Source organism: Salmo trutta, chromosome 31 (assembly GCF_901001165.1).
Source record: "Salmo trutta chromosome 31, fSalTru1.1, whole genome shotgun sequence".
NCBI classification, from domain to species: domain Eukaryota; kingdom Metazoa; phylum Chordata; class Actinopteri; order Salmoniformes; family Salmonidae; genus Salmo; species Salmo trutta.
This window is the reverse complement of record NC_042987.1, coordinates 45307004-45326555: the sequence shown is the minus strand read 5'-3', so window position 1 is coordinate 45326555 and position 19552 is coordinate 45307004. Positions and strand designations below refer to the sequence as shown.

General features: G+C 41.2%; 1 protein-coding gene and 2 long non-coding RNA genes across 15 annotated transcripts in view; all 3 read right to left on the bottom strand.

Annotated features, from left to right (window-relative positions):
- Positions 1–5189: 5189 nt before the first annotated feature.
- LOC115170272 (uncharacterized) lies at positions 5190–6396 on the bottom strand. Its single transcript, XR_003871026.1, has 2 exons — positions 6316–6396; positions 5190–5470 (listed from the first exon to the last, which is right to left on the bottom strand). It is a non-coding gene; the product is annotated as an uncharacterized LOC115170272 (long non-coding RNA).
- A 55-nt stretch (positions 6397–6451) lies between these two features.
- LOC115170271 (uncharacterized) lies at positions 6452–8380 on the bottom strand. Of its 13 annotated transcripts, none has more exons than XR_003871024.1 (5): positions 7842–8380; positions 7649–7788; positions 7480–7561; positions 7340–7426; positions 7062–7141 (listed from the first exon to the last, which is right to left on the bottom strand). It is a non-coding gene; the product is annotated as an uncharacterized LOC115170271 (long non-coding RNA). The 13 variants fall into 13 exon arrangements; XR_003871021.1 differs by having other exon boundaries at positions 7340–7455; positions 7509–7561; XR_003871020.1 differs by lacking the exons at positions 7062–7141; positions 7340–7426; positions 7480–7561 and adding exons at positions 6452–6576; positions 6833–6885 and having other exon boundaries at positions 7562–7788.
- Positions 8381–11831: 3451 nt separating this feature from the next.
- Positions 11832–19552, bottom strand: part of LOC115170269 (uncharacterized) — a 46952-nt gene continuing 39231 nt past the window's right edge. Inside the window, exons 7-10 of the mRNA XM_029726681.1 lie at positions 17521–17631; positions 15857–15985; positions 15664–15746; positions 11832–11988 (exon numbers count right to left, since the gene is read on the bottom strand). Coding sequence (XP_029582541.1) covers positions 11925–11988; positions 15664–15746; positions 15857–15985; positions 17521–17631 — 387 coding nt within the window. The 3' untranslated portion in view covers positions 11832–11924. The remainder of the gene's footprint in view (positions 11989–15663; positions 15747–15856; positions 15986–17520; positions 17632–19552) is intronic.

The window sequence follows — 19552 nt, the reverse complement described above, 5'->3', positions numbered from 1 at the left end:
TTGTAGAGCGTTTAACACAAAATCCAGGGAGGGGCCAGCTGAGTATAAGACTGTATCATCTGCATATAAATGGACGAGAGAGCTTCCTACTGCTTGAGCTATGTTGTTGATGTATATTGAGAAGAGCGTGGGGCCTTGGATCATACTGACTAACGAAGTAATTGGTGCTAAAGGGATATACGTGCTAAAGTCCAACGTCAACATAAAGGGATAAAACAAAACCGGTAACACCTTCCCCCTTAAGACAACAAATACAGGGCATTCAGAAAGTATTCAGACCCCTTGACTTTTTCCACATTATGTTACATTACAGCCTTATTCAAAAATGTATTAAATAAAAGTTTTTCCTCATCAATCTACACACAATACCCCATAATGACAAAGTGAAAACAGGTTTTTAGAAATGTTTGCAAATGTATAAAACAATATAGAATTAAAAAGGATTCAGACCCTTTGCTATGAGACTCGAAATTGCCAAATTCTCTTAAACAACGTTGGCGGCAACTTATGGGAGAGAAATGAACATTCAATTCTCTGGCAACAGCTCTGGTGGACATTCCTGCAGTCAGCATGCCAAATACACATTCCCTCAAAACTTGCCACATCTGGCATTGTGTTGTGAGACAAAACTGTACATTTTAGAGTGGCTTTTTATTGTCCCCAGCACAAGGTGCACCTCTGTAATGATCATGCTGTTTTAATCAGCTTATTGATATGCTACACCTGTCAGGTGGATGGATTGTCTTGGCAAAGGAGAAATGAGCTTTTAGTGGAACATTTGTGGAATCTTTTATTTCAACTCCTTACATGTTGTTCCCTCTGAGGCCATATATTTATTTTCCTATGAGAAGCAGTCATCATCGTGAATCACGTCGACAATCTACTGGCAAATCCTTTTAAATCCTTGTCATACGAAGAGAAATTATAGATCAAACGTATCGATGCTCATCGGCATTTGGACATGTCGGGAAATCGCAAAATTCAACAAGGAAGGCATCAGTGTCTAAATGCAAGTGTTGCATAATTATTTTTCTTCCCTTGCCTGCTATTCGGTAGAGAGGGTGTCTGGTCCAAGTCTGGGTTTAAAGGTTTAAAACAATCTGTCTGGAAGGGTCTCTTTATCCTTTTAAAAGGATAAACATTTACACGCAACACCTAGGTCCTGAAAAGGTTGAAGACATTGGTCATGCTGTCAATCCAGCATGACTTCATCCACGTTAAAAAAAACTGGGTAATCTCAGACTTCAGTGTGTTGAAGACAACTGGGAACTCTGGGGGAAAAAACGAGCTCCGACTGGGATAATACGTTTTGAACGGTCATCCAACTCGGAATTCCAAGCTGGTAACTCGGGCCTCTTCCTAGAACTCCGACCCGAAGATCACTGATGTCAGGATTCAATCGTTTCTTTTCCAAAGTCCCAGTTTTCTTGAAAGCACCCATGAATTCAGAGAATGCCAGACTTTGATGACAAAGTTTGCCCACAAGAAGGACCACCGCACCAACTTCCTGTTCAAGTGAGCACAGCACAACAAGGTGAGTCCCCCCAAAAAATGTATTGTATGCTGCTGCATAAATGATGTAATATGCCAGGGAGATATGTATACTGTAGCTAAGAAAGTAATACTAAGTGTATGTTGTGTAGTAAGATGTTAGTAGCTCACGTGTCTCACCCTAATCATTTGGTCCCTTTTCCCCTCAGAACTTGTTCTGCCTTGGTGGTGCGCATGTAGCCTATAGCCTGTTTTAGAGACATGTTATCATTCAATATTGTAAGAGCTTTTATTGTCTGCTTATATGCCCCCTTTATTTATCCTACTGTTCTGACTTGGTGGTGCGCATGTAGCCTATAGCCTGTTTTAGAGACATGTAATCATTCAATATTGTAAGAGCTTTTATTGTCTGCTTATATGCCCCCTTTATTGATCCTACGGTGATTGAAATGTGGATAATAATACAAGATGAATATAGTGTCAATGTACATTCTGCCAGTATCAGCATGTGATAAATTGACGGTCTTAAATTATAGTGATAGAACCAACAAGGACTGTCACTCTACATTTGGGTTGGATATCTTCTCAATAGTTGTAATCATGATTTGGAAAGAAGAGCCTGAAACTGTTATAACACGTGTTGTCTCTTCCCTGTGAAAGTCAATATGACCTAGACCCGAATTCAGGAGATGTCTAGAGACATACAGAAAATAGGAAATGCTCAAATAATTGTGTAAATTATCTCTGCAAAACAGAGAGGCTCTTCACTATCTTTTCGGCAGGTCCAAAGGGGCCACTTGTTCAATCATTGATGATGAATGCTGTACTTTAGTCTCAGATCTCTCTTCTTATATAACTTATCTCGCCCAATACATTGCAACTGTTGCTAAAAAATAATCCCCCACAACACCTGCAACTTAGTTGGATTCCCTGTTTGGAAGTTGGGGGATCCTAAATTGCCAAATGGGCTGTTTTTTTCTTCTTCATTTGTCTAAATGATGTAATTTAACATGTTGTGTGTGTTGATGAATTCCCGTGAATAGGACCTTTATTATAATTATAGTATTACCCATGCTACCCAGAATGAAGGGCTTGAAATGATGAAGTGGACATTTTTTTTTCTGTGTGGTTTTCCCTTACTTTAATAGGAGTATAGAATATGATGATATAGAAGCTAAAAATCTAAAAGTGATAAGAGGATGGAATGTGGACATTTTTATGTTTGTGCTTTTCTAATAACCAATTTCTGTGTTAATGCAAGTGACTGATTGGACCAAAATCCTCCCTATCAGTATCTGCAATTTGGCAGTACGCCCAGAACCTTGTTTAGAGATTATCTCAGTTTCAAGGTCTCAGCTTAGAGAGAAGAAGCATCGTGAGGTATTGGCCTGTCACATGTTATGAAACAGTATTGGTCGTCACATGAATGAAGGAAACATTAGTTATGAATGATGTATAAGCTAAATCATGCAAATATAACTTGTCAGTATATAAGGGAACTAAGGAGACTTCCCTGGTAGAGCTCCTCACTAACGGGACTGCCCCGGTAGAGCTCCTCACTAACGGGACTTCCCCGGTAGAACTCCTCACTAACGGGACTGCTCCGGTAGAGCTCCTCAGTAACGGGACTGCCCCAGTAGAGCTCCTCACTAACGGGACTGCCCCGGTAGAGCTTCTCACTAACGGGACTGCCCCGGTAGAGCTCCTCACTAACGGGACTTCCCCGGTAGAGCTCCTCACTAACGGGACTGCCCCAGTAGAGCTCCTCACTAACGGGACTGCCCCGGTAGAGCTCCTCACTAACGGGACTGCCCCGGTAGAGCTCCTCACTAACGGGACTGCCCCGGTAGAGCTCCTCACTAACGGGACTGCCCCGGTAGAGCTCCTCACTAACGGGACTGCCCCGGTAGAGCTCCTCACTAATGGGACTGCCCCGGTAGAGCTCCTGATCAACATGTGTACCTGGTGCTTTGAGTTTGTTGGAACCTCTCCAGCGAGCTGACAAACAATTGTTCATTTAAGATTGGCTTTGTGTGTCCCTGTGTAAGAATTTCCATGACAGTGCATTTAAATCAACATCTGTACTTTACTAGTGAAGGCAGGTGAGATGCCTTTGAATATATGGTGTAAAAAATTGTCATTAGCTTACTGGGTTAGGTTGAAAGGCTGTGAGGTTGAGCAACCCACTGCTACTGTTCTAGATGACTATTGGGAATATACTAGTAGACAAGGTAGTGGTTTTGGTTGGACAGTTGGAAAGCTTGCTGATGAGAGTGGTTTGAGGGAGTTGAAGGTTGGCCCTTGTGTGGTGATAGGGGATGCTCCTCCATGGTTACTCCCAGATCCTGTTGTTGATTTAACCTTGGTAGAGAAATAGAAAGATTGGTCAGAAGTCAGTGATAAAGGGAAACTGGTTGACAATTACATTGGTAGAAGTTTTTATGCTTTTTTCACTGCTATTCACCGATGGATCCCAGGACCCAGATAGTGGGTGCATAGGAGCAGGTGTTTACCTTCCTGAATGTGATGTGCAGATATGTATGTAGAAGATTTCAGTATACTCAGTTGAACTGTTGGCGATAATAGTTGCCCTCCAGTGGGTGGAGGAAGTACAACCTGTTAGAACTAAAGAATGATCAGATTCTCTTCACTGTACAGATGGTGCCAGATTCTCTGTCTGTATTGAATAGTTTATCATCTGGTAAATGTAATAGGAGTGACCTACTATTGGAGGTATTCATGTTACTATGGAGAAATGAGAGAATGGGTGTAATAGTGAGATTCTGCTAGGTCCCAGCACATTCGGGTGTGGAAGGGAATAAAATTGTAGACCAGTTAGCTAAAAGAGCTTTAAAACAAGATATAATTGATTTTAATGTTCCACAGGGTAGAGGTGAAGCCAAATATAAGATCAGAGCCATTTTGTTTTGATAGATGTGTGGCAAAAGAGGTGGGACAATTTATATGCCCCTTCAAACAAAGGTCGGTGGACCAAGATTCAAAGGTCAGATTAGGAAGGAAGATGTAGTTTTGCTAGATTGCGACTAGGACATTGAACTCGTATTTACATCTGGTTGGGCAAGCAGGCAAATGGTTTGTGTCTGGGGTGTATGGTCGATGAAACAGTGGAGCATGTGTTGTTATATTGTGGTAAGGATGTTGAAGAGAGAGAAAGATTGAAGTGTAGGGTCATTGAGGTTGGATGGGGTTGGGGGGCTTGGAAGGGATTTGGGGGAGGGGGGAGGGTCTATTAGAAGTTAGTAGGGCTCTTTTTTTATTTTCTCAGAAGTACTGAGTTAGGTAGGAGGATTAGGACATGTGGAGCTGGTCCCGTGTGGCTCAGTTGGTAGAGCATGGTGTTTGCAACGCCAGGGTTGTGGGTTCAATTCCCACGGGGGACCAGTACGGAAGAAACATTTATGAAATGTATGCATTCACTACTGTAAGTCGCTCTGGATAAGAGCGTCTGCTAAACGACTAAAATGTTAAAACGTAAATGAGCTAATGTTGTAACCCGGGATTGACCACACACTCCAGCACAGTAGGTGGCAGCATGGACCTTTAACGTTGGTTTACGGACCGTTGGCTTCTGCCTTCTTCTGACGACATCCCCACAGACCACACCCACCAGATCTACCTCCACTTCCTGTAAACAAAGCTCCCCACAGAATTAATGCCAAAATTATATATGTATTTTATTTTTTTTTGCAAAACACCCTGAATGACGGGTCGCCACTGCCTCATTGTAACACTTAAAGCTCATTCTAAAATACAGACGTGGGTGATTTCTGCCCCCAGGGTACTGCACTGTGTGCAAGTTTTTACTCCTGCCCTGCACAAACCCCATGTTAAACTATTCATGGTCTACAGTTTAGACACAATTAGCTGAATGAGGTGTTAGTGAAGGGCTGGAACAAAAACCTGTAAACTCCTGTCCTGTGTATAAAAACCTGTAAACTCCTGTCCTGTGTATTAAAACCTCTAGTGGTGTGGGGGCTGTGCTTTGGCAAAGTGAGTGGGGTTATATCCTGCCTGTTTGGCCCTGTATCATCGGATGGGGCCACAGTGTCTTCTGATCCCTCCTGTCTCAGCCTCCAGTATTTATGCTGCAGTAGTTTATGTGTCGGGGGGCTAGGGTCAGTCTGTTACATCTGGAGTATTTCTCTTGTCTTATCCGGTGTCCTGTGTGAATTTAAATATGCTCTCTCTAATTCTCTCTTTCTCTCTTTCTTTCTTTCTCTCGGAGGACCTGAGCCCTAGGACCATGCCTCAGGACTACCTGGCATGATGACTCCTTGCTGTCCCCAGTCCACCTGGCCGTGCTGCTGCTCCAGTTTCAACTGTCCTGCCTGCGGCTACGGAACCCTGACCTGTTCACCGGACGTGCTTGTTGCACCCTCGACAACTACTATGATTATTATTATTTGACCATGCTGGTCATTTATGAACATTTTAACATCTTGACCATGTTCTGTTATAATATCCACCCGGCACAGCCAGAAGAGGACTGGCCACCCCTCATAGCCTGGTTCCTCTCTAGGTTTCTTCCTAGGTTTTTGGCCTTTCTAGGGAGTTTTTCCTAGGGAGTTTTTCCTAGCCACCGTGCTTCTTTCACATGCATTGCTTGCTGTTTGGAGTTTTAGGCTGGGTTTCTGTACAGCACTTTGAGATTTCAGCTGATGTACGAAGGGCTATATAAATCAATTTGATTTGATTTAAACTCCTGTCCTGTGTATTAAAACCTGTAAACTCCTGTCCTGTATATTAAAACCTGTAAATTCCTGTCCTGTGTATAAAAACCTGTAAACTCCTGTGTATAAAAACCTGTAAACTCCTGTCCTGTGTATTAAAACCTGTAAACTCTTGTCCTGTGTATAAAAACCTGTAAACTCCTGTCCTGTGTATTAAAACCTGTAAACTCCTGTCCTGTGTATTAAAACCTGTAAACTCCTGTCCTGTGTATTAAAACCTGTAAACTCCTGTCCTGTGTATTAAAACCTGTAAACTCGTGTCCTGTGTATTAAAACCTGTAAACTCTGGTCCTGTGTATTAAAACCTGTAAACTCCTGTGCTGTGTATTAAAACCTGTAAACTCCTGTCCTGTGTATAAAAACCTGTAAACTCTGGTCCTGTGTATTAAAACCTGTAAACTCCTGTCCTGTGTATTAAAACCTGTAAACTCCTGTCCTGTGTATTAAAACCTGTAAACTCTGGTCCTGTGTATAAAAACCTGTAAACTCCTGTCCTGTTTATTAAAACCTGTAAACTCTGGTCCTGTGTATAAAAACCTGTAAACTCCTGTGTATTAAAACCTGTAAACTCCTGTCCTGTGTATTAAAACCTGTAAACTCCTGTGTATTAAAACCTGTAAACTCCTGTCCTGTGTATTAAAACCTGTAAATTCCTGTCCTGTGTATTAAAACCTGTAAACTCCTGTGTATTACAACCTGTAAACTCCTGTCCTGTGTATTAAAACCTGTAAACTCCTGTCCTGTGTATTAAAACCTGTAAACTCCTGTGCTGTGTATAAAAACCTGTAAACTCCTGTCCTGTGTATTAAAACCTGTAAACTCCTGTCCTGTGTATAAAAACCTGTAAACTCCTGTCCTGTGTATTAAAACCTGTAAACTCTGGTCCTGTGTATTAAAACCTGTAAACTCCTGTGTATAAAAACCTGTAAACTCCTGTCCTGTGTATAAAAACCTGTAAACTCCTGTCCTGTGTATTAAAACCTGTAAACTCCTGTCCTGTGTATAAAAACCTGTAAACTCCTGTCCTGTGTATTAAAACCTGTAAACTCCTGTCCTGTGTATTAAAACCTGTAAATTCCTGTCCTGTGTATTAAAACCTGTAAACTCCTGTCCTGTGTATAAAAACCTGTAAACTCCTGTCCTGTGTATAAAAACCTGTAAACTCCTGTCCTGTGTATTAAAACCTGTAAACTCTGGTCCTGTGTATTAAAACCTGTAAACTCCTGTGTATTAAAACCTGTAAACTCCTGTCCTGTGTATTAAAACCTGTAAACTCCTGTCCTGTGTATAAAAACCTGTAAACTCCTGTGTATAAAAACCTGTAAACTCCTGTCCTGTGTATTAAAACCTGTAAACTCCTGTCCTGTGTATAAAAACCTGTAAACTCCTGTCCTGTGTATTAAAACCTGTAAACTCCTGTCCTGTGTATTAAAACCTGTAAACTCCTGTCCTGTGTATAAAAACCTGTAAACTCCTGTGTATAGAAACCTGTAAACTCCTGTCCTGTGTATTATAACCTGTAAACTCCTGTCCTGTGTATTAAAACCTGTAAACTCCTGTCCTGTGTATTAAAACCTGTAAACTCCTGTGTATAAAAACCTGTAAACTCCTGTCCTGTATATTAAAACCTGTAAACTCCTGTCCTGTGTATTAAAACCTGTAAACTCTGGTCCTGTGTATTAAAACCTGTAAACTCCTGTCCTGTATATAAAAACCTGTAAACTCCTGTCCTGTGTATTAAAACCTGTAAACTCCTGTCCTGTGTATTAAAACCTGTAAACTCCTGTCCTGTGTATTAAAACCTGTAAACTCCTGTCCTGTATATTAAAACCTGTAAACTCCTGTCCTGTGTATTAAAACCTGTAAACTCTGGTCCTGTGTATTAAAACCTGTAAACTCTGGTCCTGTGTATTAAAACCTGTAAACTCCTGTCCTGTGTATTAAAACCTGTAAACTCCGGTCCTGTGTATTAAAACCTGTAAACTCCTGTGTATTAAAACCTGTAAACTCCTGTGTATTAAAACCTGTAAACTCCTGTCCTGTGTATTAAAACCTGTAAACTCCTGTCCTGTGTATTAAAACCTGTAAACTCCTGTCCTGTGTATTAAAACCTGTAAACTCCTTTGTATTAAAACCTGTAAACTCCTGTGTATTAAAACCTGTAAACTCCTGTGTATTAAAACCTGTAAACTCCTGTGTATTAAAACCTGTAAACTCCTATCCTGTGTAGAAATTTATATATTAAAATGTATTTAAATTTTTTCAATTGTTTCAATCCATCTAATCGAATCCACAGATTGCGAGTTGAAGATAACTACTTTTACTAAGAGTATTAGTATATTAGTAATTGACTGACACGGTCTCTCCACATCTCCTAACAGTACTATTTCTAGGGTCAATTTTAGATCAATGTTCTGCATTTTCAGCCATTCCTGAGCCTGAGACCAGAAACAGGCTACCTGAGGGCAATACCAAAATAAATGGTCTGTTGGTTCTGTATCTTCACAACACAATCTGCAGAGCTTCGATGATTTTATGCCTCAAATATGCAACATTTTGTTGGTGGCAACAATTCTATATAATAATTTTAGCTGAAAAGCACGAAGTCTTGAATCTTGCGTTGTTTTATATATCAACTCATACACTCAGTACCATGGAATCGGGACATCAAAAATCTCTTCCCAACTATTATGCAATCTGTATGGCACAGTTCTCAACATCCTGGTCCTCAAATGAAACTGGTATACTTTCCTATTTAGGCTATGTTCATTCCGCCGCAAGTTTTGATCCTTTATATTGGGCAGACAGACCAGTTCCCTACCTCCTCCCTCCTCCTTTTTTGGGGCAGTAATATAATAATAATTTGTAATAAATTGGTTGTACTCTTGGATTGAGCAGACCTTCCTGTACAATTATTTTATCAACCAGCACATTTGAGTTCAGCCATAATATTTGTTCTATCTTTTCAGGGGGATGAAATTGAAATTGTAGCCAGGTCTACAATGCTTGTTTGAAAAAGAGAGATACATTGAAAAAAGGTTTCATTTTCAATTAGGCAATTTTTAAACAATGGATGAGCTCTTCTTAGTAATCCACTTGAGAACCATTTAGGGTTCAAGTAAAACTTTTGAATAAGTGAAGCTTTTAGAGAGAGGTTGAGTGCTTTTATATTTAATAATATTTAATAAGGTACTGCCAACTCCTGATTATTCGTTTTTCAAATAATATGAGCAAAAAATATTTTGCTTTATCTGGGACGCTAAACCAGACAAAATAAAGCGTGACTATCTATATAATGAATATGAATTGGGTCCATTTTTCCATAGACAGGTATTTACCTCTCCATGGTTGCAGGATCTTGTCTATTCTTACAAGTTTTCTATTGAAATTCATTGTGGAGAGCTCATTTATATATTTTGTGATGTGAATACCAAGTATGTCTACTTCACCATCAGCCCATTTTATAGGTTAACTGCAGGGTAATGTAAAAGTTGTATTTTTTAAGATCCAATACGTAATATTGTACACTTATTATAATTAGGTTTTATTTAGTCCAGAGAGTACAGAAAAGTTATCTAGATCTTCAATGAGACATTGCATGGATGTAGCTTGCGGACTTAATATAAAACTTGAGTCCCTTGTTTAACTCCTCTTGACAATTCAAAACTCTCTGAGAAGTAGCCGTTATTTACTATTTTACACCTGGGATTGCTATACATTATTTTAAACCATTTTATAAGAGAATCACCGAAGTGAAAAAAATCCAGGCATTTAAAAACAAAATCCAGTCTTACTTTATCAAATGCCTTTTCAAAATCCAATATAAATACCATTTCAGGCTTCTTATATGTTTCATGATGTTCTATTATTTCTAGTAGTTGTCCTATATTATCTCCAATGTATCATCCATGTAAAAAACCTGTCTGATCAGGATGAACAGTACCTGGTAAAACCCTTTTAATTCTGAGTGCTATGCATTTCACTAGTATTTTTGAATCGTGACATTGAAGTGTAAGGGGGCGTCCAATTTTTTTAGATAGACTGGGTCTTGTTTTAATAATAGAGAAATCAGACCTTCCTGCCGAGTACCTGACAGACTACCATTTCTATAGTAGTTAAAACAATTGAACAATGGAGCTTTTAATATATCACAAAAGGCTTGATATACCTCTACCGGTATGCCTTCAAGCCCTGGGGTTTTTCCAGACTGAAAGGATTTAATAGCCTCAAATTTCTTCCTCTGTAATTTGGCCTTCGCACTGATCTTTCTGTACATCTGTTCATTTTCTATATTATTTGGAAAGAATTCCTTACCGTAATCTTTATTCAGTGGGAGAGGATGGGGCGGAAAAGAGAACATCCGCCTAAAATATTTAGCTTCCTCTTTTAAAATATCATTCAGAGAATCATAGATGACTCCGTCTTCAGTAACAAGTTTCTGCAAATGCTTTTTGTTAGCGTTCCTGTATTGGAGATTCAGGAAGAATTTTGTGCATTTTTCTCCATATTCCATCCAGGTTGCTTTATGTAATAGATTACATTAGATCATTCTTGAATATAAGTTCCTCAAGTTCTTTTTGTTTTTCCTCTAACTTATTTTGTAACTGTAGTATAGTTTTTGCCGTCTGTACTATTAGTTCATGGATTTCCCTTGTTGGTATTGTCTCATTAGCCAGAAACAGCTTTTTTATTATTGATGAATATTGAATGTCCTCTGAAGGTACATTTAAAGGTATCCCAAACAATAAGGGGATTTGCTGAACCTATATAATAATGGAAAAATGTGTTATAGTTAGTTATAAATTATTTTGTCTTAGTTAAAAATAAGTTGTCCCCCAGTAAACTTTGATTACATTTCCAATATCCCGTGGAAAACCTATGAGTTATGTGAATGCCAATTATATGGTAATCCGATCGCATTCTATTAAAACTTTTTTAACCTTTGACGCAAGAGAGAAAGTCATCTGTTATGGCTCTGGATCAGAGTCTGCTAAATGACTCCCTACTGTAGTGGCTCTGGATCAGAGAGTCTGCTAAATGACTCACTACTGTAGTGGCTCTGGATCAGAGTCTGCTAAATGACTCCCTACTGTAGTGGCTCTGGATCAGAGTCTGCTAAATGACTCCCTACTGTAGTGGTTCTGGATCAGAGTCTGCTAAATGACTCACTACTGTAGTATCTCTGGATCAGAGTCTGCTAAATGACTCACTACTGTAGTGGTTCTGGATCAGAGTCTGCTAAATGACTCACTACTGTAGTGGTTCTGGATCAGAGTCTGCTAAATGACTCACTACTGTAGTATCTCTGGATCAGAGTCTGCTAAATGACTCACTACTGTAGTGGCTCTGGATCAGAGTCTGCTAAATGACTCGCTACTGTAGTGGCTCTGGATCAGAGAGTCTGCTAAATGACTCACTACTGTAGTGGCTCTGGATGAGAGAGTCTGCTAAATGACTCACTACTGTAGTGGCTCTGGATCAGAGTCTGCTAAATGACTCACTACTGTAGTGTCTCTGGATCAGAGTCTGCTAAATGTCTAAAATGTAGAAATAAATCAGCAAGACAACATAGTAACAGAGACTCAGGCGTTCCTCTCTTGACTGCTTTTTATTGTGGTGGATGTTTGATGAGGCAGCGTCCAGCTCGGGTTAAACTCCACAGCCTGGTCCTCCAGTAACTCTCTACTGGTCCTTCAGCTCCTTCAGTCTCCTGATGGCCGACTTCACTGTGACTGCAGACGTCGTGCTGGAACACAGAGGGGAACAATGATTCAGTACAGAGAGGAACAATTTACACCGAACAAAAATAAATAAAAATGCAACATGTAAAGTGTCGGTCCCATGTTTCATGAGCAAAAAAATAAACAAATCCTGACATTAACTATACGCACAAAAAGCTTTCATTTTCTGCACAAATTTGTTTACATCCCCGTTAGTGAGCATTTCTCCTTTGCCAAGATAATCTGACAGGTGTGGCATATCAAGAAGCTGATTAAACAGCATGATCATTACACAGGTGCACCTTGTGCTGGGGACAATAAAAAGGCAGCTAAAACGTGCAGTCTTGTCACACAACGGCACAGATGTCTGAAGTTGAGGGAGCCTGCAATTGTCACGCTGACTGCAAGAATGTCCACCAGAGCTGTTGCCAGAGAATTAAAATGTTAATTTGTCTACCATAAGCTGCCTCTAATGTCATTTTAGAGAATTTGGCAGCATGTCCAACTTGCCTCACAACCATGTGTAACCACGCCAGCCCAGAACATCCACATCCGGTTTCTTCACCTGCGGGATTATCCGGGGGGGGGGGGGGGGGGGGGGCCTATGCCATCCAAGGCCTACCCATGGCTGCACCCCTGCCCAGTCATGTGAAATCCATAGACTAAGGCTTTATGAATGCATTTCAATCGACTAATTTCCTTATATAAAACTATCTTGGTAAAAAAAGTTTAAATTGTTGCTGTTCTGTAAACAGCTAGCTCACTTAGTTCAGTTGTTTTCTCACGGTCAAAGATCTGCATTTCTGACCATAGTATTTATTCACGGGTGGAATGGTCCTTATGTCTGGGTACGAATCAAAACAGTTGTTTTTTTTTAATTAAAGTTTATAGATTTTCCAAAGCGTTGCATCCGGGCGCATGTGGTCTACCATCCAGTCAAGGTAGCTACATATAAATAGGATTGACAGCCATCCAATTTTCTTTTTTACCCACACGAGTCTAAGCCAAAGGTGGGGGGGGTTCTACTAAGCTATATGGGATTGTTTTAAGGTAATTTAGCTATTTTATTCTGAATTTTAAGACCCCTTTAGTCTCTGAATGTCCTTGAGTGGTCCAGCCAGAGCCCGGGCTTGAACCCGATCAAACATCTCTGGAGAGACCTGAACATAGCAGTGCAGCGATGCTCCCCATCCAACCTGACATAGCTTGAGAGGATCTGCAGAGAAGAATGGGAGAAACTCCACAAATACAGGGATGCCAAGCTTGTAGCGTCATAACGTAACAAAATGTGTGTGTGTGAATCTGTTTGTCAATGTCAGCAGTGTAGGCTACCCTGTAACGCGTTGGATTAAAACCAAGTTATACTAAACGTCTACAGTCAAAGTGTAGGAGAATTACATTTAATGTGTTTAGGTCACATTTCTCCCCATGCAAAGAAATGGGATATAGCCTAGTCCTTCTCTAAACGCACTTAGCCATGCATTGAGCGCTCAGTTCATTTTATTAGCCTAAATCATGACTCACAAATTAGTAGCAGGCTATTCTCACGCATAGAACAAGCCAGCCGACTTGGTGAATAGATAAACTATGGGGCTGCCTGGTTCTTCCATATTTTTTGGGGGGCGTAGTGGATTTTGTGAAGCGCCACAGCTAAAATGACTGCAGCGGAAACACTGCTAGAACTCAAAACTACTGGCACCTCGTTCCTAGGACAAAACACTGAACTGATATGACTGGATAGATGGCTGAGTCCTGCCTACAAAACTTTGAAGGAAAAATGTGCTCCCAAACTATTTCAACAGGGCTACATGACTCCATCTTCTCCCAACAGTCATGTCCCAGTGGTACAGTCACACTGAAAAAAACCCCAGACCATTTCAAAAGACTTTACCGAGGTAGTTCATGTAAGGAAATCAGTCAATTGAAATAAAATTGGGCCCTAATCTATGGATTTCAGATATGCATCTGTTGGTCACAGATACCCTAAAAATGGTAGGGGTGTGGATCAGAACCAGTCAGTACCTGGCGCGACATCTCCTTTGCATAGAGTTGATCAGGCTTTTGGTTGTGGCCTGTTGTCTCACTCCTCTTCAATGGCTGTGTGAAGTTGCTGGATATTGGTGGGAACTGGAACACGCTGTCTTACACGTCAATCCAGAGCATCCCAAACATGCTTAACATGTGACATGTCTGGTAAGTATGCAGGCCATGGAAGAACTGGGACATTTTAGCCTCCAGGAATTGTGTACAGATCCTTGCGACACGGGGCTGTGTATTATCATACTGAAGAGGTGATGGCGGTGGATGAATGGCACGACAATGGGCCTCTGGATCTCGTCACGGTATCTCTGTGCATTCAAATTCCCATCAATAAAAAGCAATTGTGTTTGTTGTCGGTAGTTTATGCCTGCCCCATACCATAACCCCACCACGGGGCAGCACTCTGCTCACAACGTTAACATCAGCAAACCACTCATCCACACGACACCATACACGCTGTCTGCCACATGCCCGGTACAGTTGAAACCAGGGTTTCAGTCACGAGAGCACACTTCTTCAGCGTGCCCATCAGGTGGATGGATGATCTTGGCAAAGGACAAATGCTCACTAACAGCGATGTAAACAAACATGTGCACCAAGTGTGAGAGAAATCAGCTTTTTGTGTGTATGGAACACTTTACATGTTGGGTTTATATTTTCGGTGTAGAAGGTTGAGACATTACAAAACAGTCAGTCACAGAAAATGCAACATTCCAACCCTCTGAACACTACTCTGCTGCTACAACACTAGATGGGGCGGCAGCGTAGCCTAGTGGTTAGAGCATTGGACTAGTAACCGAAAGTTTGCAAGATCGACTATCTGAGCTGACAAGGTAAAAATCCATCGTTCTGCCCCCTGAACAAGGCAGTTAACCCACTGTTCCTTGGCCGCCATTGAAAAGTGCCCCACTATATTTCCAACGCTGATCTGATTCTTCTGACCTTCTCTAAGAGTGAGAGACATGTGAAAACAGCATTAGACCAAGGATGGACTATTGAGGGTGCAGGCTTTAGTTCCAGTCCTGCTGTAACAGTGTTTCCAGATCGGCGCAGATGACGGACGGACAGGAAGCCACTAAACTATAGCCATATAGCCTTCTGATTCCCCCCTGAGGAGCAAGAGGACCCGCTCTACCTTCAGGCTCTGCTCAAACCCTAAACACTAACCCGAGCACTCCGTTCTGCCACCTTAGGTCTCTTGGACCTCCCAACCCTACAGGAGGGCAGCTCCCGCGAAACCAAAGCTCCTTTCTGTCCTGTCACCTCAACGGTGTTTATCAGCTTCCTCATGAAGCAAGGACATCTTCCAAAAGCACACGAAACCCCCCCCAGAAAGCCTCTTGTGACCTGCAGCACCTGACTGTTCCCTCTTACTATGACTGACGTGAAGCTCACCTAGCCATCGGAAGATGAATGCACTAACTGGAAGTTGCTCTGCATAAGAGCATCTGCTAAATGACTAAAACGTAAAACGTTACCGGCTAATTCTAGTCTGGAGAGCTAGAGGAAGGACAGCAAACATTTATGTCATTTAGCAGACGCTCTTATCCAGAGCGACTTACAAATTGGCAGATCTGAGAGGGAGAATCAACCAGGGGATGATCACCCACAGCCCCCCTCACCCACAGCCCAGACCCTCTCACCCACACAGCGCTACTTACTTGTATGTCCATGCACCTCCAGCAACAGTCTTCATGCAGGACCCACAGTGCCAGATACCAACAGCCCTCCTCTTCATCTTAGTCTGAAGATTTAAAACAATTAAGTGCTGTTATTAACCCCCGTTCTGTATTGTTATTAACCCCCGTTCTGTGTTGTTATTAACACATCAGTAACAGTTCTGCAGGACTGTACCTTGCCACAGAAGGAGCAGGTGTACTTGGCGTGCTGGCTGATCTCAATCTTCTTCACCATCTTCCTGAGCGAAGCGCCATAACGCGTGCCGTATTTACCCACAATCCCCACCTTCTTGGTGCGCTTAGCCTGAGGAAGACAAATCATAAAAATACAATTATCCATACACGACTCTCTCAAGTTAGAAAATCCCACTTTACTGTGATAGGAAGTAGCCCTCCCAAAACACAGCTAGATATCTAATACACAGGCAATGCTAAAACATTCAGCCAAGGCAACGAGTCTCTTCCTAAGCAACATTGCAGAGCCATAAAGTTAGCGATTAGCCAAGTTAGCCTTAGTCCCATTTGATTTCTCGGCATAGAGAATGCAGAAGACGAACAGCCAACGTCCGACAACCAAACTCTGGAATAATGTTACTTACGGTTAGTTAGCATCTCCATACATTACTTAAGTAGCATCTCCGACCATTAGTTAGCTAGCATCTCCGAACATTAGTTAGCTAGCATCTCCATACATTAGTTAGCTAGCATCTCCATACATTAGTTAGCTAGCATCTCCATACATTAGTTAGCTAGCATCTCCATACATTAGTAAGCTAGCATCTCCGACCATTCGACCATTAGTTAGCTAGCATCTCCGACCATTAGTTAGCTAGCATCTCCAAACATTAGTTAGCTAGCATCTCCGACCATTAGTTAGCTAGCATCTCCGACCATTAGTTAGCTAGCATCTCCGACCATTAGTTAGCTAGCATCTCCGACCATTAGTTAGCTAGCATCTCCGACCATTAGTTAGCTAGCATCTCCGACCATTAGTTAGCTAGCATCTCCGAACATTAGTTAGCTAGCATCTCCGAACATTAGTTAGCTAGCATCTCCGACCATTAGTTAGCATCTCCAAACATTAGTTAGCTAGCATCTCCGACCATTAGTTAGCTAGCATCTCCAAACATTAGTTAGCTAGCATCTCCAAACATTAGTTAGCTAGCATCTCCAAACATTAGTTAGCTAGCATCTCCAAACATTAGTTAGCTAGCATCTCCAAACATTAGTTAGCTAGCATCTCCAAACATTACTTACCTAGCATCTCCGAACATTAGTTAGCCAGCTAGCATCTCCCACCATTAGTTAGCCAGCTAGCATCTCCCACCATTAGTTAGCTAGCTAGCATCTCCGACCATTAGCTAGCATCTCCGACCATTAGTTAGCTAACTAGCATTAGCCACGCCGCCTGCAGCGAGGACGGAATGGGAGTGTAGCCTAGCAACTAGCCTTTCTCAGATTAGCATGCTAGAAAAAGCTAGCTGCTTGCTTAACGAGTTATTGACATGGACCATGGTTTAGGTCTGGTGACTGCTGCAATATTACAAAAACACACACCGCTGTAGTTGCTAACAGTACACTCGGTTTCAGCCAGCCAGAAACCTGACGCCAAGCCGAAAGCCATGCACATACTAGGCGGCCATTGCTACGACTTTCACGTATGCGAACACACACATTAAAAACAAAAAATATATTTATTTTGGCATTTTTGTTCACAATAATATCTGTAATAACTTGTGTTATCTAATGACGAAATATATATACAGGTCATCAGATGAATGAATTCGCCTTGGATTAGATAGATTGGTTTGGATTAGGACGAGAACATTTTGGTCTCACCATTGTTGCTGAGGAGACGTTGGTCCAAAGAGGAAGAGCTGAGGTCGCGGCGCGGTTTACCCCTGCGGAACGCGCTGCATTGTGGGATGTCGGCGCTGTCCTGGGGCCCAGCTGAGAGAGGGGGGAAAAGTAGTTACAAATTAAAAAGTGTAAAAAATATTTTAAGATTTAATTTTGGATCTACAAGTGATCAATCACTAGAGGAATATAGATCTAGTAAAATGTTGTTTTGTTTTCCTATAATTAGACAAAAAAACAGCCAGATACAGTTTTTCTTGAAGCAAATTAAAATAAATGAATAAAATAACCAAACTGTCCATGTATATTAAAGCCATGCTACACACAGGATTATAATGTTAATAATGTCCTAAAAGCTGTATATATATATATATATATATATATATAAGCAGTAAGGCCCGAGGGGGTGTGGTATATGGCCAATATACCACGGCTAAGGGCTGTTCTTAAGCACGATGCAATGCGGAGTGCCTGGATACAGCCCTTAGCTGTGGTATATTGGCGATATACCACAAACTCCCAAGGTGTCTTATTGCTGTTATAAACTGGTTACCAACATAATTAGAGCAGTAAAAATAAATGTTTTGTCAAACCCGTGGTATTCGGTCTGATATACCACAGCTGTCAGCCAATTAGCATTCAGGGCTCGAACCACCCAGTTTTATATATATATATATATATATATACACACAACCAGTCAAAAGTTTTAGAACACCTACTCATTCAAGGATTTTTCTTCATTTTTACTATTTTCTACATTGTAGAATAATAGTGAAGACATCAAAACTATAAAATAACACATATGGAATCATGTAGGAACCAAAAAAGTGTTAAATTAAAATATATTTTATATTTGAGATTCTTGAAAGTAGCCACCCTTTTCCTTGATGACAGCTTTGCACACTATCTGCCAAATTAAATATCACAAAAAACAAATATAATTAATATTTGTTAAATGTTATAAAAGCTGTACTTTTTTAAATATATATTTTTACATTTGGACTTAAGTGCTGCCCACTTTTAAAGAAAGCTTGCTGTCCCCAGTCCACCTGGTCATGCTGCTGCTCCAGTTTCAACTGTTCTGCCTGCGGCTATGGAACCCTGACCTGTTCACCGGACGTGCTACCTTGTCCCGGACCTGCAGTTTTGGACTCTCTCTCTACCGCACCTGCTGTCTCTAACTCTGAATGATTGGCTATGAAAAGCCAACTGACATTTACACCCTCTATGTAACAGTATAGCTTTCGTCCCTCTCCTCACCCCTTCCTGGGCTTGAACCAGGGACCCTCTGCACACATCAACAACTGACACCCCACAAAGCATCATTACCAATCGCTCCACAAAAGCCGCGGCCCTTGCAGAGCAAGGGGAACAACTACTTAAGGTCTCAGAGCGAGTGACGTCACCGATTTAAATGCTATTAGAATGCGCCCCGCCAACTAGCTAGCCATTTCACACCGGTTACATCTACAACCACTGTGATTATAATTATCTGACCCTGCTGGTCATCTATGAACATTTGAACATCTAGGCCATGTTCTGTTATAATCTCCACCCGGCACAGCCAGAAGAGGACTGGCCACCCCTCATAGCCTGGTTCCTCTCTAGGTTTCTTCCTAGGTTTTTGGCCTTTCTAGGGAGTTTTTCCTAGCCACTGTGCTTCTACATCTGCATTGCTTGCTGTTTGGCGTTTTAGGCTGGGTTTTTGTACAGCACTTTGTGACATCTGCTGATGTAAAAAGGGCTTTATAAATACATTTGATTGATTGATTGATTGGAGTGAGATTTGCTATGTGAATTTCACTTCCCCCTAGGACAACCCCTAAATGGGGCGAAATGTTTACTGTTTTAAAGCCAGGGTGGAATTTTTGGGAATAAAAACCCCAGGTCAGGTGTATTCAAGATGTTTTGAACATTAAATGAAAACTCAGAATTAGACGAATTGTTACTTAGCGATTTTTGGGGGAAGACATTTTAAGTATGCTAATATTTTTTTTAAAACATATTTTGTAGG